The sequence below is a fragment of the Cottoperca gobio genome, chromosome 21 (assembly GCF_900634415.1).
Source record: "Cottoperca gobio chromosome 21, fCotGob3.1, whole genome shotgun sequence".
Classification (NCBI taxonomy): Eukaryota; Metazoa; Chordata; class Actinopteri; order Perciformes; family Bovichtidae; genus Cottoperca; species Cottoperca gobio.
Window position 1 is genome coordinate 19,030,872 of NC_041375.1, and position 27,916 is coordinate 19,058,787.

At 40.8% G+C, this 27,916-nt stretch overlaps 2 protein-coding genes across 6 annotated transcripts in view; one reads left to right on the forward strand and one right to left on the reverse strand.

Annotated features, from left to right (window-relative positions):
• Nucleotides 1–10,050, reverse strand: part of usp9 (ubiquitin specific peptidase 9) — a 41,934-nt gene extending 31,884 nt beyond the window's left edge. For 2 of the 5 annotated variants that reach the window (XM_029458363.1, XM_029458360.1), the window contains exons 1-5: nt 9,581–10,050; nt 5,655–5,923; nt 3,140–3,285; nt 2,570–2,649; nt 1,873–1,985 (exon numbers count right to left, since the gene is read on the reverse strand). In XM_029458363.1, the coding sequence (XP_029314223.1) occupies nt 1,873–1,985; nt 2,570–2,649; nt 3,140–3,285; nt 5,655–5,756 (441 nt within the window). In that variant the 5' untranslated portion in view covers nt 5,757–5,923; nt 9,581–10,050. Of the gene's footprint in view, nt 1–1,872; nt 1,986–2,569; nt 2,650–3,139; nt 3,286–5,654; nt 5,924–9,490; nt 9,512–9,580 lie in introns of those variants that run through there. The other 3 variants (XM_029458359.1, XM_029458361.1, XM_029458358.1) reach the window with 3 other exon arrangements.
• A 4,662-nt stretch (nt 10,051–14,712) lies between these two features.
• Nucleotides 14,713–27,826, forward strand: med14 (mediator complex subunit 14). Its single transcript, XM_029459639.1, is given in 30 exon segments — nt 14,713–15,175; nt 15,687–15,713; nt 15,833–15,938; nt 16,052–16,225; nt 16,336–16,465; nt 16,604–16,732; nt 16,902–17,009; nt 18,227–18,359; nt 18,494–18,644; nt 18,749–18,860; nt 19,224–19,349; nt 19,520–19,598; nt 19,900–20,059; nt 20,214–20,405; nt 20,819–20,953; nt 21,081–21,157; nt 21,294–21,454; nt 21,547–21,693; nt 22,034–22,278; nt 22,633–22,902; nt 23,087–23,336; nt 23,898–24,020; nt 24,249–24,425; nt 25,006–25,244; nt 25,385–25,564; nt 25,720–25,759; nt 25,762–25,826; nt 26,438–26,563; nt 26,683–26,872; nt 27,018–27,826. Coding segments are annotated over 30 exon segments (4,302 nt in total). The 5' UTR covers nt 14,713–14,999; the 3' UTR covers nt 27,092–27,826.
• The last annotated feature ends 90 nt before the right edge of the window (nt 27,827–27,916 follow it).

A 27,916-nucleotide genomic window follows, 5' to 3' on the forward strand; every position in this document is an offset into this window, starting at 1 on the left:
AAGCAGGGTAGGTCTTTAGTCACTGCTACAATAAATAAATAAATCAGCATGTGTATACATTCAGTATACCTTCAGTAGCTAGCCCATCATAGAAATGCTAGCAGTAGTTAATTATGCGCTTACGTTAGCGCCACAGGTTTTTACGTGGAAATGTAACGTTTTAGAAAAATATATCCCCTTCCAACCACTCCGGGTAACAACTATCACAATTACCCGCGGCCCCAGGTACAACGTTAAACTACGATTAGACCGAAATCCACAAACTCTGAAACGATTGCATAAGAGTCTATGGAGCAGAGCCATATGGAGCTGGCCGATGCTACGCTATGATTGGCCAGTTTGCATTCATGGGACTGTACTTGTTGAAGGGTCAATAGAATAATGGATAGAATGTTTTTTGCAAATAAAAATAAAAGATATCAGCTATAACATGAATAATACGGCTGTACCCAAATAAGGGTTTACAAGCAACAAGTTTGATCTGATTCAACAGTGCGGGTCAACGCTTCAAATTATTTTTGCACTATTGGTTCCTGCTTTTGTTTTTAAAAACTGAACGGTGTATCCGATATCTATATATTAATACACTGTACCTGGAAATATGAGAAATACTATATTATTCATGGCTTCCGCCCAGTTACCCTGTAGGTCAGCAACTTAACTATTAACTCCTAAACTGCCAAATCTAATGTTTTACCCACATTTTGGTGCAGTTGGTGGTATCTCACATCAATATGTTTGATGTAAAAACTTTGGATTCCCACATAAATAATTAAACGGTTTGTATGCTTATCATATTATTAATGAAATGCCAATCCACTGCCCCTTCTGCATGGCTCCTGACTGGTTCACAGATCTGAAGGAGCCAGATATCAGTATCTTCAATATTGGACTGACTTATCAACGCATGAGTAAAGTTGTGTAGTTTATGTGGTTGCATCCCAAACATTTTTGAGCATAATGAGAATAATCAGAGCAGCTGTGGGATTATATACTTTTAAAAAAGTGTTTCCTGTGTAATGTACTCAAATAAGGTTATAGATTTTATTTTGTATTTTTAATGCAGTCAACATTACTTAAGGGTGACAGGAGACACAAATACATTTTTGCTCCTTTACGTCCTTGTCCGTCTCACTGGTTTATCATACAAAGGCTCCCGAGATCAATCTCCTTAATACAACACAACAGCCAGCCTCAGCTACTTCTAACAAAAACATCATTGATCACTGCTGGCGTTGCCTCTTTCCCTCAGCTCTAAGAAAACCAAACAGCAAACTCAATTTACGGGCAAAACCCAGATCTGAACAATGCATACATCCAACGAGAGAAGGGCAAAGAATGAAAAGAATAAATTAAGCTAGGGTGACCACGCTGAGTCACATTAATATGGATTTTTGTCAACCTTTAATAACACTTTTGATCCCTCCCATTTAAACGACAACAGAGTAGTTGTCGTGCTCTGAAAGATCAAAAACTAAAGATGGTCATTCCTTTACCTCTATAATCGAACTTTTATATAAAATTACAAACGGCAGCCATATTTACTTTCATAAAAACTGAAGCATTCAGTTTGTTATGCGTGTTATGGATTGATTACTTAATTTGAAAAAGAAAATAATAATAATAATAATAATAATAATAATAATAATCATAGTCTGGACTGTTAACATGGATTACATTACATTACATCATTTAGCAGATGCTCTTATCCAGAGCAATTTACAGTGAGCAGGGACAGCACCTCGGGGTTAAGGGCCTTGCTCAGGGGCCAATATGCAGCACTTGGTATTGAACTCACAACCTTCCGGTGTTCTATTTGGAAGCCTAACCACTAAACCACCACCAAAACAAAAAGCAACAATGAAAACTCACATGAATCTCAAACTTCCAGCCACTGACTGCCTCGTCTGTCAGGATCTTTGTGAAGGAGATGGTCAGACCATCTCGGAAAAACCTCTGACATGCCTCACACTTCACATCCAGTCCTGCAAGGAAAGACATCCCTCATTGAAAATGTGCTACCAAGTTAAATGAAAGAAACTATTGAACATGAAGATCATGAAGGAAGCCCAAATGCAGGTTGTCTGCAGATATTACACCGTTATATTCAATTATCTTTAATGTCTTATAGGCTACATATAAGGACATTAAAGACAAGGTTTTGGACATTATTTTAAAAAGTGTCAAGTTAGCAAATGGCCCAGGTAGGGGCTATTCTGCTGTGGTGTACTTATTGAGCACCAAGTCTCACTAGACAAGATATTATTGATAATGAAGACGATTCAGAGAGCATTTAATCTTTCAGAATATTTTTCGAAAGCCTGAATGTATTCGTCATGGTAGTCCTACAATTCAGACGCTGACCTGAGGAAGGTCATTTGGTGTGAAAATATTTATTCTCATAACATAACAACATAATTAGTGCAGATAGAGTACAAGTAAACTTCATCTATCACAGTAGTGGCTCTATTCTCGACACATATATTACATTTTTGGTGAGTAATGATCTGCACTGTGTTATTAGCCTTTAAGTTTCTCATTAGAAACTAAATATTGTGTATATTCCTACCTTTTTTACTCAGGTCAATAGCAGCTTCCAAGAGGACTTCTAACTCTCCTTTTGGCAAAACTGGAACGACCCAACGAGGCCTGGGAGAAATAAAAATGTGAATCAATAAAAGGCATACCAAAGTAAAAGGAAATGCATGAGTCGACGCAGTTTCATGGCACATGGAATTGAACTTGATTTGAAAAAGTTTCAACTTCTAACAAAACATTTGCATTCATCCTAAACTGTACAGGGAAAAAATACAGTCACAAAAGATAAAAGACATCTGCAATAAAGTATCTATTAACTTTTGCAATCCTTGCCATTCAGTCATATAGACTGATATGAAAGAATATATAGGTATTGTAAATATCTAGTAATGATCATATAATTGGCATATCTCTGTCACAATTAAATACAGACTATCATTTTTGGAGGAGACGCACTTTACAAGAAAATCTGCAGTGAAACTAACTTTTAAAAAATAAAAGTTCCCTCTGGCGTGTTCAACCACTAATATCGCTGTAGAGCAATCGTCCACATTCTGCTGGACCAAGGATGCAGCCTGTGTGTCAGCGTGTGAGTAAGTACCTGTTGATCATATCATCCAGCTTGGCTAGGTCAGTGTGAGGGAAGGCAGGTTCCTCTTCTTCCAGCTGAGGGGGTCCATCCCCCTGGCCCTGCTCATCTGGTGGGCTCACTGGAGAGTTCTCATTTGATGAGTTAGGAGATGATGTCTGGGAAAATAACAGACAATCAAAATCACATAATAACAAAGACTATCCGTATTTGGTGATGATAGAGGGCGAGGCCACATTAGCTGTAATGCTCATCAAACACCAGAAAACAGAACCATACACGCAAGATGGGTGGTGGGACGGGAGAAATGTTATAATGTATTTCCACTGCTATTTTTTCTCTTCTATTATTATTATTAAAAACATTCATATTGTATTTATTTAGAGACATTTTTAATTATTATTTGTTATATGTATATTTACTTTATGTACTTTTATGTTAGTGAATTTTTCCACACATGAATGGAAATGTTTATGCACCTAACATATTGCAACTTCACTGTAAATTAAGCATAATCTATTTTTCAATAAAACAAATCTTTACCAAGAAAACCGACCAGAAAACATAATTGTTAGACAAAAAAAAAAGAGAGACACCTTTGTTACTATTAGTTTTTTGCCATTTGTAGAGTCAAGAATCTCATGTTCACCCTGAGGGTGAAGATACGCAACAATCATGGCGTTACTAAAAATGATAATTGTTTTTCCTTTTGTATTGGTTGTTACGATTTGTTATCATTATTTGTATCAGAGGGTGAGATAGGGGGTGATCCCAGTTTCCTGGCTGGATGTCCTGGTTACATGTCATGCGTATCAAACCATTCAACCACAAGGACGCCTCGAGGCAATTAGTTTAATTTTGTGCCTATTAACATAAGAATGATGAAAAATGACTTAGCCGTATAAAAAAAAAAAAAAAAAAAAAAAAAAAAAAAAAAAAAAAAAATTTAAAGCATAATTTTAGAGGTGTGGAAATGCTGAAATAGCTGCATAGGAACCATATTTTAAGACATAGCCGCTTTCACTGCTGGCTCAATGACACTTAGTCATATCATTAACTGAAACTGCAGGATGCCATTTATCTAATTCATGTGCTCGTCTGGTCACTCGCTAACAAGGCTGTGCAATTTGTAGTGTTTTAATTGAGCACAATGGGGCATTTTTGATAATTGGTGTATCCGGACAAACAAAGGATCAGAAATGGGCCTAACTTTATGCAACCGATACAAATCCATGAAAAAAAACGCCTGGCTGAGCCCCAAGCTCAATGCACCAGTCTGCCTTTCTACATCCCTACAAGAATAATTATTTTTACTAATGGCTGTTTTCTTGCATAAATGAATCCAAATCTAAAGCAAAACAGAGTATAACACGCGTTCCCATTTTCAGTAAAGCTGCTTAATTTCTTTTCTTTTTTTAAGTTAAAGGTCGAGATGAAACTGACTTTTTGACTTCCAAAGCAGGAGTGAAACTTAACCAACTGTTTCCATAGTGCCATATACCAATGGAAAGGCAAAGCCCACTTCTTGAATGGGGGTAGGGCTTCCATTGTTCTGGTCACTAAGTGTACATGCATGTAGGCATAAAGAAGCAGGTGTCTATCCTAAAAGTAAACAAAGCCATTCAAGTCATTGTACTTTTTGCCTACAGAGCAATGCTCTTTTCGTTCTTATCTACCCAGAGGAAACAAAAACTGAGGGCTGACATGGTTGTGTTAAAAGTATAAATGTGTTAGTATGTGGGTGTATCTGTTACGGTGCTGTCAAATAGAATTTTTTGGAAGGAAGAGTTTGAGAAACAAAGGCAAAAATGTGCATCCATGAACATGTATTTAAAGCACCAGTGTGACCATTCCCGTCTTTATTTATTTTCTAATCTAACGACTATAAACATCAGTGGTGGTGTGAGCAGCTGTATATGAAAGAGTAAAAGAGGGATACACATATTCGAGGGAGATGCATAACTGAGAAATATGAAATGTGGGGGTGTGTGGTGAAGGCTCCTTCTGCTTGGCTGACCTACATAGGCAGCTTGCCTCTCACGTCTCACCACGGCTCATCTCAAACCAACACAGGCCTGCACATGCACACGCAAAGATACACACACACACATCCTTTATCCATCACTCAGGAGGCTCTGTTCATTGATGCCTCTCCTTCACTCTCTTTCTCCCTCTTTTCCGCTCCCTCCTCCCATCCCTTTTCATCCCCTTGGGCATCTGTGTGTGGTTTAGGTACGAGCGATATCTGTTTAAAAAAAAACTGTGCTGCAGTGTCTGGACTTACAAAAAGAGAGATATCAAAACTAACATCTCAGGTTAAAAATACATGTGTCTACTGTCGGAAAGAAGTGTAATGCACAGTCATTTAAAAGAAATAAAAGACGACAGACTTTGACGACAGCAGTAGCCGGCAAAAAGGAGACAAGAACAAAAATACTCAACGTTAAGGACAAAAATACGGTGTGTGATTTGAAAGACGGTACGGAAAGGTTTAATGATAAGCATTAGCTAGAAAGAGGATTCTGACCTGGTTCTGTGGCAGTGGGGGTTGGCTCTGAGCATCAGGTGCCTGACCCTGGCCCTGACTGTCATTGCCCCCCACCGGAGAGCCACGCGTGGTGGCCGTCATGCTCGCCACAGGGCAGATCTTGGCAATCTTGGCCTCTTAGGGAGCGCTGGCCAGGAGGGAAATCACAGCCACCTCAGCTGTAGAGCAGAGGGAAGAGAGCCCGAACACACGAGAGAGGGACACAAGCACCTGGAGATCTGGATGTGCCGCTGAGACCATTGCATAACCTGGAACAGGGAAGAGGGGTAAAGGTCAGAATTATCAGCAGGATAGTTAAATTACTTTTAATGCATACAAAATACACAAGGTTGTAATAATCTTGAACTGCATAAATGACCATCTACGTCATCAAATTGTTCTGAACTGGGCTGTGCTTGGTAGAGAAACACTTTTTTTCCTCGCAAACTCCCTCACTAAAGTTCTGGGTTCATTAACCAATTAGATGTGTTATGAATTAGGATGCTCCAGCCAGGCTTTGGAGGGCCAACACGGATCACTGATTTAAATTAGATTCAGAATATCCATCACCAAAAATGTATTATTTGTTCCTGACTCCTTTGTTCCTTACATCTTAATTACTTCTAAAAAAATCTAATCTGGAGGTTTCTTTAAAACCTGCATGATCAGGACTCTCCACGAGCCAAATGGTTCAGGAACATTCCATATTACTACCACTGCCATAGTTCGATTCAAGCCAGAAGACCTTAGTGGCATGTCATACCCCTGTATTGGCATGAAAGCATGAATGTAATAAGTACAATATTGCCAAAGTGTCAAGTAATAATGATTATAAAGAAAAAACTTTCTTCCCATGAGTCTCGTCTCCCGCCAATTGTGGCTGTCAAATAAAGGCAAAATGCCAAAACAAATCTTTAAAAAAGAAATTAAAACCCTGCACGTTTCTTGACCCGTCTGAACTTATTTTTGCCATTGTCTGGGCATTCACAGGACTCGGCAATTAACTTGAGTGAGTGCAATGTTTAGTTAAAGGAACCGATGGACAAAACAAGGACTAGAATACGGAGCTTGTATTACACTGGAATCTCCCTTTAAATGTCAGTATGACATGATCAGTAAAACATGATGCAGCCTGCCAATCTAGCAGTTGGCACTTGACTGTCTGATCAACAACAAATCCTGAAGATAAATATATTTTTTTTAAGTTAGCTTCATCCAGCATTTAAATCTAAAAGTTTCATACTTCATAACATAACTTTCAAATACAATTTAGAGTTTTCATTTTGCAGGCACCATCTAAAAACGTGCAGAAATAAAACTAACAGCATTTATAACATGTTTTTTTTAAAGCCACATGTATAAAGAGATATGTTTGGCTAGAATAAGTGACAATGATAGAATTATGAATGAACTGCGAAGACTTTGGGGACCAATACTTTCGCACACATGACTTCGTATCAGCAGCAAATTAGCACAATCAACACCACACCTTTCAGTCTTCAAGTTATTGAAATGAACACTGACGCCATATGCTGGTTCATTGCCGTTTTAAATGTATTTTAAAAATCAAGGTGGAAAGGGGTTATATCAGTTTTACAGACTGCAAATAAAGCCAGAAACCTTAACCACAGCAATTCCTGAGATCAAAATTGATAAGGTGCAGGGCATCATAAAGGAAAGGGAACATGACTTGATGGCTTTTAGACAAAATAGAAAACGTTCAATACATCCTCTATGCTGTTTAACCAGCAAAAAGCATTAGTGACGTAGACAATCACACTATGTCTAAGTCTGCCCAAAGGACACGATGCCATGAGTCATTATGATCTCAATTTCACTTACTTTCTAAAAGCCCATGTCTAATGAATCTTTGGCCCTGAAACATCAATAGTTTAGAGGTTTAACAAATGACTAGAAATAAGAATAGAATGTCAAATTGAATGTTTCAAGCACATTACACAAAAATATTAAATTAAAATAACACAACCCAAAACTTGAGAATATAAACGCCTTTAAGAACCTTAACTGCTGCTGTTTTGCCCTCTTGTTGAGGAATGATTGGTTGTTACAGCTTAAACCAACAGACTGTCTTGCAAGTTAACATCGGTTTACTAAAGCAGGTGTATTTTGATGATCACAAATCTATTAAGTGAGTAGCCATTCATTTCTTTGGGTGAAATGAGCGGTTAAGACTTGTGTGGTTTATCAACGTTTAGTGTTATCCTAGTTTAAGGGTAGTGAAACTAGATTATTTCCTATTTTACAGGTGGCCAGTCGAATCTGCTTCAGCATCAGCAATTTCGGATGCAGCTGTCATTACAGACAGTTCATTACAATACAATACAGCCATTACTATAAGAACAATCTGGCGAGTGTGTTTGGTTTGCTGAGAACGAAATGTCATATTATGTATTGAAAGCTACTATCAGTGAAACCACTAAAGACAACTATCTACTAAAGGGGGGATAGGGCGTTAGGTTTTATCAACAGTGTCAGATAAAGTGACATACACACGATAACAACAGCCACCATTAAAACAAGCGCTAAGCTAGGTACAACTGCGGCCTTTTGGACTGAACCGGCTTTGAAACGTAAACGTTAGTGTTATTTATTTATTTTAACACACATTTTATGGACAGAGAAATCGGTCATGTAACATTAGCTGTGTTGCCTTGGATTATGTTATCTATTAAACAGCCCAGGTACATATAAAGTACACGGTGACATTACGTAACTATCAATACAAACTAGCGCCGTCAACAACCGTTAACAGCTGGTGGTTTAGTTAGTTAACGCCTGCTGCTAGCTAGCTGCGGCACTAACGTTAGGTTAGCCTGCAAGGCGATCCGCCCAGACAGCAGAGCAGTGACGGCCTTGTCGTCCAAAGCCCGTTGCGCTGAGACATGCAGGCCTCATTATTCGACCGGGCCTGACATTAAACTTGCCCAGCAAACCTTTGCTACACAACTGACAATCTTAAGCACACAGATAGTTAAGTTAATAACCTACATCATTATTGATCCAAAATCACTTTCCCCGGCATTATTGATGGCCAACCATGTTCATGTAACGCCATTTACAATGAGCATCGGTCGTGCTAGCATGCTAACGAGCAGCAATCTAGATAAACAGTTAACGTTAGCTAGCCGTTAGCTTACGTGCGAGTAAATACCCGAAGGTGCATTTAGCTAACGTTAACGTTCCCCTTTTGACAAGCGGCTGCTGATATGACTCGACAAGTAGCTAAATAGTTTTCCCATATATAAAACGAACCCCCTGCGATCAAGCTTAATATCACTTAATATCAATTTCAGCGTTTAAAATCAGTTAACCTAGCTAGTTGTCTTTGATAACGTAAAATATCTTAGTGACAGGGGAGTCGTCTATTTCCTGAAATTTTGAATGCTCTGACCCGTATCGTCTAACGCCAAGTTGTAACTTGGCTAAAACAAACTGAAAATAAGATCTGGTAAAGCATAAGTGATACAAAATGTTAACAGCAATGTGGTTTTGATAAATATGCTATTAGTGAAATATAACAATTGTGAGTGGAGGATAATCAAATATCAGTAACTTGTAAACATGAGACGTTTAAAGGAAATGTTCCTTCTCAGTCTGTAGACAGTGTCGAGGACCATTTGCGGGTAATGTTAGCTAGCGCTAGCTTGGTTTCAGTGAATCTAGCGGAGTGAGCTAATCAGACTACACGTACTATTAAGACCATGAATTGCAGTGTAATCACGTTGACATTGTCAAAGATTCAAAGAGAAGTAGCTAACAGAGATAGAACCGCCAGCAAATTAATAACACAAGCAACCAAAATGCAGTATTGTTACCTTGCATCCACCACCAGCTGACGCTAGTACTAGCAGTAGCCAGCTAACAATCACCAGCCAGCGCACCGAGCCAGTTAGCTAACAACTCACCAGGAATTTGATATGACTTCCCCCTCTATTCACGGGCTACGTCCAGCCTTGAACGATGGTGTCGTCGTATATTACATAAACGTGGCCTATATCAGTGACAGTTTCGCAGGAGCCAAAACCTGTTACTAGATAGATCTAATTCCTACGTTTTTTTCTTCTGGGTGTTTTTCCTGCGTCACCGGCGCGGTAACAGCCCCCTAACTCTATCTAGTCCGATTTCTGGGGCTTGTCACTTCGGTCCCAGCAGTCACTCACAACTTGAATCAGTTCAACATGGCGGAAGCGCAGTCGGACACAAATGCCGCTCAGTAAAAACAGGCCAGACCTGACTGTGTGAACTCCAACAGTCAGCGTTGTCTATGAGCTAGTTTGCACCACAACGGAGAGCAGCGCAGCAAACACAACACCCGCTGAATGGAAAGGGCATAAAACCTCTCTCAATTCTGATAAGTGACTCCGGCTCCAGTGAGGATATCCAATCCGTAATTTGGTTAAAACCAGGAGCGAAAACGGAGCTACCTGACGCACTTGACTATATCGCCTCCTATCGCACGGGGTGGTCATACATGAATAGGTAATGTTTTCATAAAAATTGAAAATAATTCAACGCAAGCAAATTCAAACGTAAACACTAATGGACACATCAGCATTTATTAGATAAGATATGTTTGAACGAAAATAAAAGTAAGGGACACACTTATGATCACTTTCACTTTTGTCAATTTAGTAAAAAAAGACTAAAGTTAGAATGTATCCAGTTAATTTACTCACAGACTAATGAAACCTCATATTAGCTGCAGATAAACTTTGGAATCAATTTTTTCACATATTCTGAGAATTGTGTCTTCCATCACCTATATTGAAAGCACACTAAGAAGGAATCTTTTTATGGCCAGTATGAACAGGAAAAATTATTATAACAAGCAAAACCTGTTTCAGTGTTGAAATGGGCGATTGTAGATTGTTTTAAGACCGACAGGAAAAAATTAGCTGCTGGGTATCAGTTATAAATGTATTCAGAATGGTATTTTATTGAGCCACGCACCAAAAGACCTGGAAAAAGAGTCGCTATTAGCCCCATTTCTTGTCCCAGTTTTCACATTGTGTTCATTAATCATGGAATATTTATTACATTTGTTGTGCGGTAATTTAATTAAAAACAAATTAATTTAACACATGTATGGGAGTGCAATATCAGCTGCATTAATGATGGTCTTACTGGACTCACTCTACAAACCTTTTTAAGGTGTGTTGATATTGCACTTTAGTACTAGTGCACATTGCCGTATTCCTCACAGTAATAATAGTAAAATGATCACAATTGCTAGGCACTAAACTTACGTTTTTTATGGGACATTGGGGGTATCGTCACCGAATATTGATTCAACCATGGTTATGGCGATGCGTCACATGGTTTCATTTGGCCAGTGAGCTTGTTCACAGGTTGAGTTACCTTCTGTTCGATGTGACCACATGTAATAAACAGGGAACTAATCTCACAGGTGAGTTCCCTCGTAAATTCAGTAGTGCCTGACCTGACATGCATATCCATAAACAAGGCACCAAACTCCTAATCACTGCACAGTAAAGATCAACACATTCAATCACAAATTAGAGGTATTTTACATAGGTAGTATGCAGGGCATTTGTACTGATTCTATTACAATGTATTGGAGTTCAAAACATTGTAGATATTTTCTTGCAGCTTCAGTAAACAAGCAGCTGGCACGTACAGGGTTCATGTAATTTATAACCAGCATGGAGGGATGATAAAAATCTTTTCATCTCACTTGATTTCAAAACCTGCCTCTTGGAGGCAGTTTAATATGCTTTTATATTGTTTGTCAATCTTTTCAGCCCACATTCAATGTGTTGTGTGCCTCTGTGTACAAACAAAAAGTACAATACTTTCCCACCCCTGGAAGCCAACAAGGTTGTGGATGCTTAGGGAACAATAGGATCCCCTTTCAGACATGAATCTGTAACATTACTGACTTCAAGTACAAAATAATCTCCACCAAATACGCCACTACGATAACGTCATATTAACAAAATGAGGCAAAGGAAGTCAGTTAACGAGATAATAGAAAATACAGAAAAAGTCCTGGTATGACTTACTGCATATGTAAATATTTCCCTTGTTTTTTGCATAATTTATGTTTCTCTTTTAGATGTTCTCTACAGCTCTTTAAAATAAAGATTCTACAGAGAAGGATTAGCGGGAATACTAACAGGAAGACAACTGATCTGCTTTTATCTCCAGCTATACTCCTCTGATGAAAGCAAAAACAAAGCCAATAGCAACTACAGTAATCCTGTGAATAAATCATTTAGCCCCCTCACGTCTTGCATTAGGTTCTTCTTGCTCTGACTGCGATTTGCTGTGGATAGGAGCTCCATGATTCATTAAAAATCGGTGTTATTTTAATAGCACCTTTTTCACAAATGGGTCATATTGGCTTCGCTGCCTGTGGGTGGGAAGGTGTAGCAGTATATTGAAATACATTCAAGCCACTGGTAGAAACTTAATTAATTATTATATTCAGACCTCCTAACCCAATAACAATCACTTGGAATTTAAATGAGTTTCAAGGTAAACCTGACCAAGACAACATACCATTAAAGATGGCAGGATTTATTAATCAAATCTATGTAAAAACAAAATTTTAAATATAATAGGCATAGGAATATCCGGTAGGCTATGTAAGATTATGTGAATAGTGTGCTTGGGCTTTGCCTCTTGTGTTTTTGTGTTATCTGTCCTCTTTCCAGGTCTCGCATGGTGGAGAAGAGGTTGTGTGTCTCAGGTCCCATCTGTTTGATTGATGTCCTCCTGCAGCCATATTCTTCATATAGCCTTTGTTTACAATCCAACTACAAGTTTGTCATCCAGACAATTTAATATATTATAGCATTTTGTGATTAATTATGTTATGGACCTTTTGTACATTTCTTTAATTATCCATCCATCGTCTACCGCTTTTCCGGGGTCAGGTCCAGTAAGGAACCCCAAACTTCCCTTCTCCGGGCCACATTCGCCAGCTGCAACTGGGGGATCCCGAGGCATTCCCAGGCCAGTGAGGAGATATAATCTCTCCACCGAGTCCTGGGTCTTCCCCGGAGTCTCTTCCCAGCTGGACGTGCCTGGAACACCTCCCTAGGGAGGCGACCAGGTGGCATCCTTACTAGATGCCCGAACCACCTCAACTGGCTCCTTTCAACGCAAAGGAGCAGCAGCTCTACTCCGAGTCTCTCACGGATGGCTGAACTTCTCACCCTATCTCTAAGGGAGACGCCAGCCACCCGTCTGAGAAAACCCATTTCGGCCGCTTGTACCCGTGATCTCGTTCTTTCAGTCATGACCCAGCCTTCATGACCATAGGTGAGGGTAGGAAAGAAGATCGCCCGGAAGATCGAGAGCTTTGCCTTCTGGCTCAGCTCTCTTTTCGTCACAACGGTGCGGTAAAGCAAATGTAATACCGCCCCCGCTGCTCCGATTCTCCGGCCAATCTCTCGCTCCATCGTGCCCTCACTCGCGAACAAGACCCCAAGGCACTTGAACTCCTTCACTTGGGGTAATGGCTCATTCCCTACCCGGAGTAGGCAATCCACCTGCTGAAAGCCATGGCCTCAGATTTTGAGGTGCTGATCCTCATCCCAACCGCTTCATACCGATCCAGTGACTGCTGAAGGTCACAGACCGATGATGCCATCAGGACCACATCATCTGCAAAGAGCAGCGATGAGATCCTCAGACCACCGAATTGCAACCCCTCTCCTCCACGACTACGCCTCGATATCCTGTCCATGAAAATTACAGGATTGGTGATAAAGTGCAGCCCTGGCGGAGGCCAACATTCACTGGGAACGAGTCCGACTTACTGCCGAGTATCCGGACACAACTCTCGCTTTGGGCGTACAGGGATTGGATGGCCCTCAGAAGTGACCCCCTCACCCCATACTCCCGCAGCACCTCCCACAGTATCACCCGGGGGACCCGGTCATACGCCTTCTCCAGATCCACAAAACACATGTAGACCGGTTGGGCGTACTCCCAGGCCCCCTCCAGGATCCTTGCGAGAGTGAAGAGTTGGTCCGGCACGACCAGAACGGAATCCGCATTGTTCCTCTTCAATCAGAGGTTCGGCTATCGGCCGAACCCTCCTTTCCAGCACCTTGGAGTAGACTTTACCAGGGAGGCTGAGAAGTGTGATACCCCTTTACTCTTTAATTATTAATATAGCTAATCTGTCATCTGCAGGTGTGTAATGTAATTAAATAGGCTACATTTATTATATTGTACTGTACTTTTTTGTAAAAGTTTAGGTATTGTACTTTACTTGAGTAATTCCATTTTATGTTAATTTATACCTCTATTCAGAGGGAAATATTGTGCTTTTTACTGATTCAGATTATTAATACAAAATATAAGAAACAAATTAAATGTATATTTTTGCTATAATGTTATTATAGCTTAAGCTAAACAGCAGTTTATAAAGTAATTAAAATTATCCATACATTTACCAACTACATCATCAAAGGGATCATTATCTATCAATGATTATTATCAACTAATATAATTTAAAATATGTTTTACTTAAAATACAACAAGATTAGATTAAAATAAGAACTTTATTGATCCCATCCTACGGAAATGTACTTGTTACAGCAGCTCAAGAGTAAAAACAAAAGCAAAGGAAAAAGTGATCAAATAAAAATGAAACAAGAACAAATACAAATAAAGAACATAGCTAGCATAGTTACACAGGATAATTGCACTAATAACTGTAATAAACACAAGGTGTGAAGCATTGTACTAGAAAATAAAGTACTTTTGTAACAGGTTATTTCTACACTGTGGTGTTGCGACTTTTACTTTTATATCTGAGTAGGCCACTTCTTCCAACAATGGTCATCTGTTACCAGGGCAACAGATTAGAGAATAGCCTAAATTAATGAATAAATGAGGATAGAAACGATCAAGCTAAACTAAGCCTGTAAACACTCAGGCACTTCTCTGGCATTGTAAAACCGACATTATACAAATTGTTGGGAATTAGTAACCTAGTGTAAAACACAGTTGGGGAGAAATTCATGACTCTCGCTCCTCAGGGCTCCTGTCTGGGTTTTCTTTCCCACCAGACCTCTGGTAAATGTTCCCGACAGCAAAGATGGCGGCTGAGCGGCGTTGAGTCTTCTCCGTAATGAGTTACCACATTTGGTGCATTTGTTGAATTGTGTGCCGAACAAGGAAACCAAGTCCATGCCGAGAAACTCGTCTCGGGCAAAATATGTTGTGAGATTGCGAAAAAAATCTTTTCACAAGGAGTTAGCTACTACAACTTGATAGTTTTCCGTTGTAGCGCTGGGTGTGCATTGCAGTAGCTAACTAACAGTTAGCCCGTATCGTCATTGTAAAATGGCTCCGGTGCAGATTGGGTCAGATGGGCAGCTCGTCCCACTTGGCGGTCCGGTTGTCTCGGGTCCGCAGCCACCACCACCCGGAGCACCGGCCACACAGGGGGTCCGATTGAGCCTGCTGATTGAATTTCTTCTCCAGAGGACCTACCATGAAATTACCCTGCTGGCAGAACTGTAAGTAACATTTTAGCATCGTAGGCCTCAAAGCTAACTAACCGGCGCGCTAACCAGCTAACATTTGTAAACTCAGAGGATACGCTTTATCCAGCCACTTAAATAACATTAAAAGCTAACGGACTTATGAAGTTGGAACCAATGGAGAAGTTAGGAGATGCATTTAGTATATTTTGAGCCCAACAAATCGGATAGCACAGACATGTGAGGGGGCGTACCGGTAAACAGTATAATTTGTCTGAAGATCCTAAAGTTATAGCTAATAAGTATGTTATTCAGGACATGTGTTTGTGTTTGGCATTACATATGTGGGTTTACGATGGACCACTTGTATCAGTCTGCTGTCCTAATGTCAGTTTCTCCTCGTCTTGGTCTCAAACTATTAACTAAAAAGATGCTGTAATCAATCCAGACTCATACCAGGGATGCACCGGGTTATAACCGAGCAGGTTATATGCTGTGATGTCAGTAGGACAATGTCAGTAATTACACGTTTTGATTTGTTTTTTAGACTTCCCAGAAAAACTGACATGGAGAGGTATGTTTCTTTCAATTTAATTCACAACGTCTTTATCCAGTGACTGCTTTAGCCACTCATTCTGTTAAGTTGTTGTTTTAAAATATTGTTTAAACTTTTATCTACTGTTTCTTTTTCAGGAAAATTGAGATTGTCCAGTTTGCCAGTCGTACCAGGCAGCTATTTGTGCGTTTGCTAGCCCTGGTGAAGTGGGCAAGCAATGCAGGAAAAGTTGAGAAGTGTGCGGTATGTGTTGACTCACTGTTTCAGTGGATTTTGATAATGCACTACATTGACTAATTGACTTGTATCCACCAGAACACAAAAGGGTTTACTTTTACCTCTGTCTATAATAACAGATGATTTCCAGCTTCTTGGATCAGCAGACCATCCTGTTTGTGGATACAGCTGACAGGCTGGCATCGCTGGCCAGAGATGCCCTGGTACATGCCCGTTTGCCCAGCTTTGCCATCCCATTTGCCATTGATGTTCTCACCACAGGGTCCTACCCACGCTTGCCCACGTGTATACGAGTAAGTCTGTTAAACTTCTCTGCATGCTAAGACTGCTAATGCATATGACAAGATGTTGGGCTTTCTCTCTTGGTATGTCCGCACAATTGATTCTGTGTCCATTTGTGTAGGATAAGATCATTCCTCCAGACCCCATCACTAAGGTTGAGAAGCAGACCACCCTGAGTCAACTTAATCAGATTTTACGTCACCGCCTTGTCACCACAGACTTACCACCCCAGCTAGCAAACCTCACAGTTGGTAAGCAGCTTGTGTAGACCCACTATGGTATATTTGAACTGATAGCCATTCTCATAGCTACATTGACAGTTGGCTTTCAGCCTTATTGGTTATGAGAAGATATTATGTTTATGTTTTCTTGTGTGTGTATTTGTGTAGCTAATGGGCGTGTAAAGTTTCGTGTGGAAGGAGAGTTTGAGGCCACTTTGACAGTGATGGGAGATGACCCCGATATTCCCTGGAGGCTGCTGAAGTTGGAGATTCTAGTGGAGGACAAAGAAACTGGAGGTAAGGCATCAACTACTCCAATTCTGCTCCACACCACAGTGTGTACCATTGACACGCTAATTGACAATATACTTCATTGCTAATGTGTTTCCCTTTCCCATTCTCTCTCAATTGGTTTGTCCGTCAAACCATTCCCACGCTCCTCCCCCTTCACCATCCACTTTGACAGATGGTCGGACCTTGGTCCACAGTTTGCAGGTGAACTTCATCCATGAGTTGGTCCAGGCACGTCTGTGTGCAGATGAAAAACCCCTACAGGACCTGTACAACTGCTTGCGTATCCTTTCTTCATCATCTGTTTATGGCCTGCACAAAACAGCTTGGCTTTAGTCCCAGTATGATGTGCACTACTGCAGTAGGGCGGGTGTGTGTGTCTGGGCTTATAGAGTATTGACTGGTCAAGCAGACACTTGCAGCATTCCAATGAGAAACACAGCTGCAGAATTGCTTCTTAACCTCCTTTTTTTCATTTATTCTCAAACCCAACCCATTTTTGTTTGACAGGGAAAGGTTCTGTTCTCACTACAAGCTGTCACCTAGTCAGGTCATGTGAGGTGCAATTAATCCCTCATAGATATGTGTTTCCAACACCTGTTAATACTGTACTAAGAAACTGATTCTTTCTGATCAATTCTTTTGTAGATAAATTAAATTATTTATTTATTTAACCTCAAAAGAGCATCGAGGAAGTGTCCTCATTTACAATGGTGTTGAGATATAAAACAATGTTTGTAAACCAAATAGCTAACAATAAAAGCAACAATGTATGATAACTAAATGTTAAAATACAGGTTAATAAACATCTTATGGAATATATAATTATGATGATACTTTATTGTCAGATCAAGACTGAAATTTTGATGGATACATGAAGTATAAAAATAGAATAGAATAAATAAGTAAACTAGATTTATAGTTACAATCAATATAAAAAAAGGCTTTTGCAGATTATTCCATGTATAAGGTGCACTGTCAGATAATACATTTTTCCTAGTTCAGTTCTGAATATGTCGAGCAAAAAACAGTTTTTCTTCAAAATGCAGCTATATCATCATGTCAACATCAAAACCAATCTAACATTTGTGTTGTCAGGCTGTGATAATTGTGCTATTCATCATTCTGTTGTAACCATACATATACAAAGGAAAGGATTTGTTCTGATCAGACAGTCCCAGAAACAGCGGCTTGTTAGCATTCATGCTAATTTCAAAGACTAATCAAGCATGCGAGATGAGCACGACTGTGCTAATCACAATGCTAATCAGTAGATCTCGGCTCTGCCTTTCCCCCCACCGACGCCAGCAGTGCAGCTCACTGTGTCAAAGAGCAGTCTGTGTCGGGCACAAATACCCCTTTTACCATCAAAGTGTATGTGTCTTGAGGATATGTGTGGGAGTGTGTTTTGAATGTTAATGGAAAGATGTGTATAGTACTTTAAAAAAAATAAAATCTATTCACCTGGACTTGGTATTTCTTTAACCACATTGTTCCCAGACTCCTTCTGTCTGTCACTGCAGCTAGAGGTGCTCCACTCTCAGACTATGATGCTGATTAGAGAGCGATGGGGGGACCTGGTGCAGGAGGAGAGATATATGCCCGCAAAATACCTCACGCTCACTGTCTGGAAGTAAGACTTCCATACACAGACGCACAACAACATTGCGTTCTTTCAAAAATATAAATTGAATGATGGGGGAAGCTCAAAATGTCCGAATGCATTCATACCGTCTTGATTCCTACTCTGTTTTTTTGTGTCTCCAGCCAACAGGTTTTGGGTAGGAAAACAGGTACTGCTTCAATACATAAAGTCAATATCAAGATTGACGAATCAGATGGATCTAAGCCATTGCAAATATCTCACGAGCCTCCTCTCCCTGCCTGTGACTCCAAATTAATGGAGAGAGCTATGAAGGTAAGGTGGATATATTTTAGTGTAATAAAGTATGGAGCAGTATGGCTTACGGTACACTTTTCTTACATTTGAATAATGTATGTTTTCCTCACTCTTTTTTTCAGATTGACCATCTGTCAGTGGAGAAACTTTTGATCGACAGTGTGCATGCCCGGTCCAATCAAAAGCTACAGGAACTGAAGGCCATTCTAAAGACCAGTAATCCCGGTGATAACTGTATGTATTTACACTACTTTCTCGTCATTAATACAGTTTCACATTCATGGGTGTATATATTTGGCAAATGCACAGAAGCCGCTGTCTTCCACAGCAGCTGCAGCCATGTGTAATCAGTGACAACATTTGGAGAAAGAGGCATTGTTTGGCATGCAGAACGCATTTAAGGCTGAAAAAAAATCTAATGGGAATATTTTCTTGGTCTTAATTATGATGTATAGCACATTCAAAATTCCCATTAGCTCATAGAGGTGTGCTCTATGGAGCATCCCCCGTTAACGTTCTGTCAATTCATGTACTGTAACCATGTCATTTTGAGTCATCTGCAGAAGAGATGCTTAGGTTTGTGTTTGTTTATTCCAGCATTCATCGAGACTGCTTTACCCACCCTCGTTATTCCAATACTTGAGCCCTGTGGTCGTTCGGAGTGCTTACACATTTTTGTAGACCTGCACTCTGGCATGTTCCAACCCATGCTGTACGGATTAGGTAAGTAATCGCAAACATTAACTCATAACGACAATTATTTTTGTTCATAGGTTCCTTTTGATTTTGTTAGACAATAAAGGAATCAACAATTAGTTTCTCTGTGATTCTGCTTTTTATTGTTTTGTATGCTCATCTCTGTGAGAATAACATCCTGTGTGTCCTCTCTCTAGATCAGTCCATGCTGGATGACATTGAAAAGACCATTAACGATGATATGAAGCGCATCATATCTTGGCTTCAACAACTGAAGTGAGTCCACCTCCTTAATTTTTAAATAGCTGTGAACATGAAGCGAATATTCACAGCTGACAGTGTAAAGTATCATTTGGCACAGGCGAAAGATTGCAGTGGCAGTCCAGAGTCAACGCCTGCTTCTAGCTTGTCAAAATGGACTAATTGCTGTCAGTAGCAACATTTGACTAAGCAGGTGGTAAGATGGGTGTTGAGAAGGATTGCCAGAGTATTGCACTAGTAAACAGTGGGAGCTATGAATGTGGGACTTTAACAACTTTTTTTTGAGACGCCAAATCTTTTCTTTCTCTCTGACAAGGTTTTGGTTGGGGGAGCAGCGGTGTCGACAGTCTGTGAAACACCTTCCCACTGTGTGTACTGATGTCCTTCACCTGTCCAACTCCGCTTCGCACCCCGTCGGCAACCTGTCCAAACATAGACTCTTCATTAAGCTCACACGTCTTCCGCAGTACTACATTGTGAGTTTCTCAACCAATATATTGCTGGCAAGGGCTAAGCCAAAATTTTACGTTAAAAAAGTTGTGATGTGCTTTGAATTTTGTGTCCTCCCTCTAATTCTCCATCGTGGATCTTTCCAATCCCTCCCTTTCCTACTCTTCCTATTTTTTGTAGGTGGTGGAAATGCTTGAAGTACCTAGCAGTCCCATAGCGTTGCAGTACAAGTACTCTTTCCTGTCTGTGTCTCAGTTGGAAGGAGATGACGGACCCATTTGCGCACAGCTCCTGCAGCATTTCAAACCTAACCTAGAACACCTCGTCCAGGACACAACAGGGAGAGGGGCCCGACCTGGGACTAAGAGAAAGGTAGTCCGTGCTGGAGCAGAAAACGTCCATTTGTGTATGATGAAATGCAGCATTTTTCATCAGTTCATCATTTTGGTGTGGTGGTGGTTTCAAAGTTAGAACTAGGCCGTTTGAACTGGCTAGGAAAATCTGTGTTCAGCTGACTAAGACATATTATACAATGATTAATGTTCCAGAGTTAATATTCCTGCTTAATATTATTATAAAATGCTCCGCCTCTAGGGTAGCCCCGGCAGACACGTGTAGGCTGCATCGCTACGATATAACCTCATAACATACAAGTATAAATTCAGCTTTTGCGTGTACTGGTCCCCTTATGAACATGTACAATGACATTTGCCCAGTTTGATAAAATCAACTAAATAAATGTCCTTCAATATGTATTTTTGTTTTTTGTCTCTGTTGCTCCGTAGGTATCTGGGGACCAGGGGGACCCAGAGCCAAAGAAGCCTAAGCGGTCTGGAGAAATGTGTGCCTTCAACAAAGAGCTGGCTCACCTTGTAGCGATGTGCGACACCAACATGCCTTTCATTGGCCTCAGAACAGAGGTAAGTCACAGTGCTCAGACAGTTAGAATCAGTCATGTCAATCACAGATGTGTTGTAAAAACATCAAGCATGGCAATCTCAGTCTTGTTTTTTCTGCCTTCTGCTGCATGTCTGTCTGTCTGAGTAGCTGTCCAACATGGAAATCCCAAACCAGGGTGTCCAAGTGGAGGGAGATGGCAGCAGTCATGCGATACGTCTACTAAAGTAATTCACACAGTAACAAGCACGCATGGATGCATTTATGCACACACGATGACAGTCAAATGTAATTTTTCTTCAAAGTAGGATAAACCTTGCCACAACCATTCTGACTAGACAGTATAACTGTTTCATCCTGCAGGATTCCACCCTGTAAAGATGTAGGAGAGGAGACCAGGAGAGCGCTAGACCGGTCTCTACTGGACTGCACCTTCAGGCTACAGGGCAGGAACAACCGAACCTGGGTGGCTGAACTAATGCTGGCCAACTGCCCTCTCAACAGCACACACAGCAAGGAGCAAGGTACACACCGCATACAGAGGGTTCCAAGTTCATCACTAAAAGTTTACAACATGGCCCAGTGTCTAAACAAACCCATCTGTCCCCTGTATTAGCCTCCACGCGGCACGTGTATCTGACCTATGAGAACCCTCTGTCGGAGCCGGTGGGCGGGCGGAAGGTGGTGGAGATGTTTCTTAATGACTGGAACGCCATTAGTCAGCTCTACCAGTGTGTTCTCAACTTCTCTCGAGCACTGCCAGGTACGTGTATGGTCGTCCGTAAAGAGTACACGTACATGAATCACTGATGGAAGTCAGTTCATCTTCAATCAGTCAATATGTTAGTGGTCATTGTAGTGCAGGTGTATTGATTTGCAATGAAGGTGACGCATGCATTTCCAAAGTAAAACAAACATTGAAGAAAAACTAACAGACTAATCAGATTTACATTTTTGTAAGTTTGAGTTGCGTATGTGTAGAAATCTGCACATAGTTAGTTAAAGCTTGCACTCACCAGTGTCACCCACACTGTTGAATTAATGTTTGGCAAAAGAAACACACCGATCTAATACAGCTGCACATTGTGACTGCTTCCCTCCAGAGATGCCATCTTACCTGAGCCTGTTTTCAGAGGTGCGGCTATACAACTACCGTAAGCTGGTGCTGTGTTACGGCACCACCAAGGGCAGCTCTGTAACCATCCAGTGGAACTCCAACAGCCAGCGTTTCCACCTCGCCCTGGGCACCGTGGGGCCGAACTCTGGCTGCTCCAACTGCCACAATATCATCCTCCATCAGCTGCAAGAGATGTTCAACAAGAATCCAAACGTGATGCAGCTGCTGCAGGTACACAGTAGTACAGGCTATTAAAATTCAGCCACAACATGTATATGTGCACTTGTTAGATCTGGATCTAAATATAATTTTCATTTTTATAACATAAGGTTCCTTTTAAATGAATTGACCTAACCGTCATGTTTTAAATTAGCTGATAAACTGGTATCCAATATATTGGATGACAGCACAAAGTTATACTTTTCCTTAAATTTTCATGAACCCTGTTTCGACTTCTCATGTGGCTCTAAAAATACTTTCAAACATAAAAAATGTCCTCAATTTCTCAAATCACATACCATATACTTTAATGTCAGTGTTCTGTGTAATATCCTGAGTAACGTTTCTATTTATCATCTTCCTCAGGTGCTCTCTGACACACAGGCCCCTCTGAATGCAATCAACAAGCTACCAACAGTGCCCATGCTGGGCCTGACCCAGCGCACCAACACTGCCTACCAGTGCTTCTCCATATTACCCCAGTCACCCACACACATCCGCCTGGCGTTCAGAAACATGTACTGCATTGACATCTACTGCCGCAGTCGCGGTGTGGTAGCCATCAGAGATGGAGCATACAGTCTTTTTGACAACACTAAGATTGTAGAGGGCTTCTACCCTGCTCCTGGACTCAAGGTATATGAGACTTGGAGGCATAGAAGAGTTTTTTTTTTTTTTTAAATCCGCACAATTAAATAATAATTCTTGATTCCAAAAGTAGGTGTAGTGCAGATAATGTCCAGTTTTATGGTTAACAACCTACACTTTCTGTCCAGCTTTTTACATTAAATCATGTCCTTCTCTTCTCTCCCCTGTCTAGACATTCCTGAATATGTTTGTAGATAGTAATCAGGATGCTCGCAGACGCTCTGTCAATGAGGATGATAACCCACCCTCGCCAGTGGGTGTCGACGTGATGGACAGTCTGATGAACCAGTTGCAAGCTCAACAGCAGCCTCAAACAATGAGAGGGGGTGCGGGAGGTGTCTATCCTCCTCTCACTTCACCGCCACCAAATTACCACGCTAACGTAACTCCCTCACCATCTATGATGCCCACCCAGTCGCCAGGTACAGTAATGGCAAGCTTGGTTGTTGTCAACGTATGCTTGAGTGAATGATATCCGGTGTTTGTGCCATCTAAGCTTGTCAAGCCGCCATAGAGGATTATGACCAACAAATGGTTGTTTTTGAATATATTACATTGCTGTAATCAACCTCCCTGCTGATTTATGTATTTTGTTGCAAGATCAATTTGTGCAAATCCGACAGAGAACGAGGAAGAGCTACCATGTGTGCCCATTTTTGATTTTGCAAAACCATGAGATCAATTGTGTTTCTCATGGAACATGCACACGCCTCACAGCCGAGAGGAAACAAAGCATGCATTTAGTCCTGCTCCTTCCATTCCTCTCCATCTCAGCCCGCCAGCAAGAGACTACAGCCCTTCCACCCTGCTTTAGCATGTGTGTTCATGAGTGTGCGAGTGTGTGCGTACGTGCGTGTGTGAGGAGAACTTGTCAACATCAGAGTCTGATGAGTCCTTTGGTATATATGTGTGTGCGTGTGTTTGTGTGTGTTTGTGTGTGTGTGTGTGTGTGTGTGTGTGTGTGTGTGTGTGTGTGTGTGCAGGGAACATCCATGCCTCTGGCTCCCCTAGTGGAGCTCTGAGGGCACCTTCTCCTTTCGGGCCCACCCCGTCTCCGTCTTCTCTGGGCATAGCCATGGGCCAGACCAGCTTTGCCAGTCCCCACGGTAAGCAGCAGGATGGGTGTAAATTCTGGCCTGGTGGTAATTTTGGTCTGCTGGCACGGGCTGAACTGAACATCCTCACTTGGGACTTCTGGGCTGCAGACATTAAACATTAAGCATATGACAAATGCACTGTAGTTGGTGGGCACACAGTGGTATATTCATTTGACTGTGTTTGTTGTTGGACATTAAGTGTTGTTCTGTTGCTGATCTGTCTCTCCTTCACCCTAGGTGCTCTGGACCCCAGCTCTCCATATGCCATGGTGTCTCCCAGTCATAGGGGTCAGTGGCCAGGCTCACCCCAGGTCTCAGGGCCTTCTCCTGGGGCAAGGATCCCTGGCATGTCCCCTGGTAATCCATCGCTGCACTCGCCTATCCCTGATCCTCATTCTCCAAGAGCTGGCTCCAGTAAGTACTGCTTTCTTAGTGTTTCACATTAAGCATATAGCCCAACTGACGATGTATTGTTTTTACTTAACATAAGCAAGAATCTTGATACTGATTCCTTAGATTTTTTTTTATACATTAAATTATAATTCAATAAAATAATGAATGTTTAAAGGGTATGTGTAGTAAACCTTTGGTCAGTATAAATCTGCTTTTGATTTGTCACCATTTCAAAAGTAATGACTTATTATTTAAATTGAATTAATTCATTATCTTTTGAGTTTAATATGTTAAAATGACTAGATTAAACAAAATTTAAAATGATTATAATTGTTTTTTATTACTGAGTTTAAGAGACAAACTGAATGGGATGTTTTATAATTGAAAAAGTAACCCGTCAGTTCTCTCTGGTGGACAAACTATGTAACACAACAAAGTGACACTTTCTAAATAATCTCAAACACAGTTTGCCACTTCTGAACTTTATTTTTTGGTTATCGGCCGACATATACAAAGATAATGATATATATGCGATAAATTGATATTGACCGATATATTAATCTAGCGCTAACATCTCTCTCCCTCTCTGTCTTTGGTTCAGGTTCACAAGTCATGCCTACCAGTATGCCTCCACCCCGCAAGCTACCTCAGCGCCCCTGGGCTGCCTCCATTCCTACCATCCTCACCCACAATGCCTTGCATGTGCTTCTGCTCCCCTCACCTACTCCCTGCCTGGTGCCAGGCCTGGCAGGTAGCTACCTCTGCTCGCCACTTGAGCGTTTTCTGGGTTCAGTTATCATGAGAAGACACCTACAGAGGATCATCCAGCAGGAGTCCAACGTAAGTATTGCTGTGTGTGTGTGTGTGTGTGTGTGTGTGCGTGTGTGTGTGCGTGTGCGTGTGCGTGATTTTCCCCCTTCATATTAGATTATGTGTTATGCTCTACCTTAACTTACTCTACTCTGCCAACTCTCCTCCAGTTAACTATTGTGAACTCTAATGAGCCGGGGGTGATCATATTCAAGACGGACGTACTCAAGTGCCGCGTGGCTCTTAACCCAAAGAACTACCAAACACTGCAGCTCAAAGTCTCTCCAGAAAATACAGGTCCCTGGTCCCAGGAGGAGCTTCAGGTACTGGAGAAGTTCTTCGAGACGAGGGTAAGTATTAGTTGGAGTTTAGTGCTTCATTTAAAATTAGCACTCAATTAGTTAATTCATTTAACAGGGATGTACTTTTAAGGCCACTCATAAGAAGACATGTCTGCTCTCATGTTGTTATTCCATTGATCCATCTTCTGTTGTTCTCTTTCTAGGTTGCTGGTCCTCCATTTAAATACAACACTCTGAATGCCTTCACAAGCTGCTGGGGGCGCCCACTAACATCCTCAGGGACTGTGTGCGCATCATGAAGCTCGAACTGGTGGGTAGCTGTGACTTATTTAAGAGAGATTGTTGCATGTATTGAATCATGATTGTGTATGAACCCGTGTCAGTTTATTTGTTGTTATAGTGGTGTATTTTAATCTATATTGAAAACAACCAAAACATTGCTTAGCATCATCTCTACACAGAAAATATAAGAATGAATTAATATGCAAACAAATAAGACCTTTTGTTGTACTGGCTGTCGAATAACTGTAGAAAGATTGTGACAAGATTCAGAACAAGCTGCCTTTATGTACCGCTGTGTAGTGAAGAAATGTATTGTGTACCATTTAATCCCTTGATGCATTTTTTTTACCTTATGTATAAAACACTTAGAATTGCCTCTAAAAGGTATTATATTGCTGTGTGTGTATATGTATATGTATATGTATATATATATATATATATATATATATATATATATATAGATATATATATATATATATATATATATATATATATATCTATATCTATATATATATATATATCTCTATATATATCTCTATATATATCTATATATATATATATATATATATAGAGATAGAGATATGAGAGGAGATATATATATATATATGAGAGAGATATATATTTTGTCTTTCTCTGCAGTTCCCTGACCAGGCTGCGCAGCTGAAGTGGAATGTGCAGTTCTGTCTCACCATCCCTCCCAGTGCTCCCCCCATCGCCCCTCCTGGAACCATCGCTGTGGTGCTTAAGTCCAAGATGCTCTTCTTTGTAAGTGTCAGCAGAGCCACCCATTAACTCTCCACAACCAGGATGCACGTTGTATACCTGTGTAGCATAATTTGAAGCAGCCTGACCGTGTGTGTGTGTGTGTGTGTGTTGCCTCACAGTTGCAGCTGACTCAGCGTATCCCAGTGCCCCAGGAGCCAGTGAGCATTATCGTGCCGATTGTGTACGACATGGCAACAGGTCTCACTCAGCAGGCCGACATCCCCAGACAGCACAGCTCTTCTGGGGCCGCAGCGCTCATGGTCTCTAATATCCTTAAGAGGTTCAATGAACTGCACCCCGCCAGACAGGGTGAGACTCACATGCTGATGAACACTGAATAATGTACTTTACTGAGAAAGTGGTATCAAATGTACTAAACGGTATCAGCTGAATATTCAGTGTCATCTATACTGATGCTAAATGTCATTGCTCAGTAGTTTTATCTTTCTTTCAGGTGAGTGTACGATATTTGCGTCTGTTCACGAGCTGATGGCCAACCTTGCTCTACCCCCCGGCACGCGTCAGTAGAAACAACAAATTCAAACTACTGGAACTCAACCGAAGTCCCTTTGAGACAGAGGAATGGGTCCATCTGTGGGCAAAGAAGAAAAGGAGATTCTGTGGTCCCAAGATGTCCAAATCCAGCATGTGTCTTCTCTGCTTCAGCCACTGGACTATTGACCTGATGTGTAATTGCTGTTATGAAAGCAAGTTAAATATGTACAGTTGTGGACCACAGTCTTTATTCTTGATAAGAGCTCACAAACAAGATTTGCCGTTGAGGTAGATCATGGACGAGGGGGGCGTTTGATGCAAAAGGATACAAATGTTATTTTTTTCCTCCAGCTGCACTTGTAAACAAGATTATCTATTGAAATTAAGGTTGTTTACGAAAATATGTATATTATTGTATATTTGAGTGTTGAAAAGAATCAGGTGAGTTAGATTTTTGCTATAGAATTGTCTTGAGTTTTTTTTTGTTTTTGTTTTTGTTTTATAACGCCAGACTGATACTATTATAGTATCAGGAGATATATTCCTTAGCACACTATTTAAATGTTTTCTTGCCTTTACTTTGTCGAGACCTCTGCATTTTTATTTCAAACTTTCACTTTGGATCCTGTAAAACTGTGACAAACTTATAAGCCAGTTGTATTTTATTAAGACCCATTTTGAGTCCTGGTTGAGAGATTTGAGACTTCCTGTCTGACTTTGCTATTTAATAAACCAAGCCCAGAGTTGGTCTGTGCTTTGAGGATCTTCCACTGGCAAGTACTAAAATGATCAGAGATACTTCAGGTAAAAGGATAGCAAGTACGTAGACCAAATACGTCCCAGGTCACAAAGCTCAGC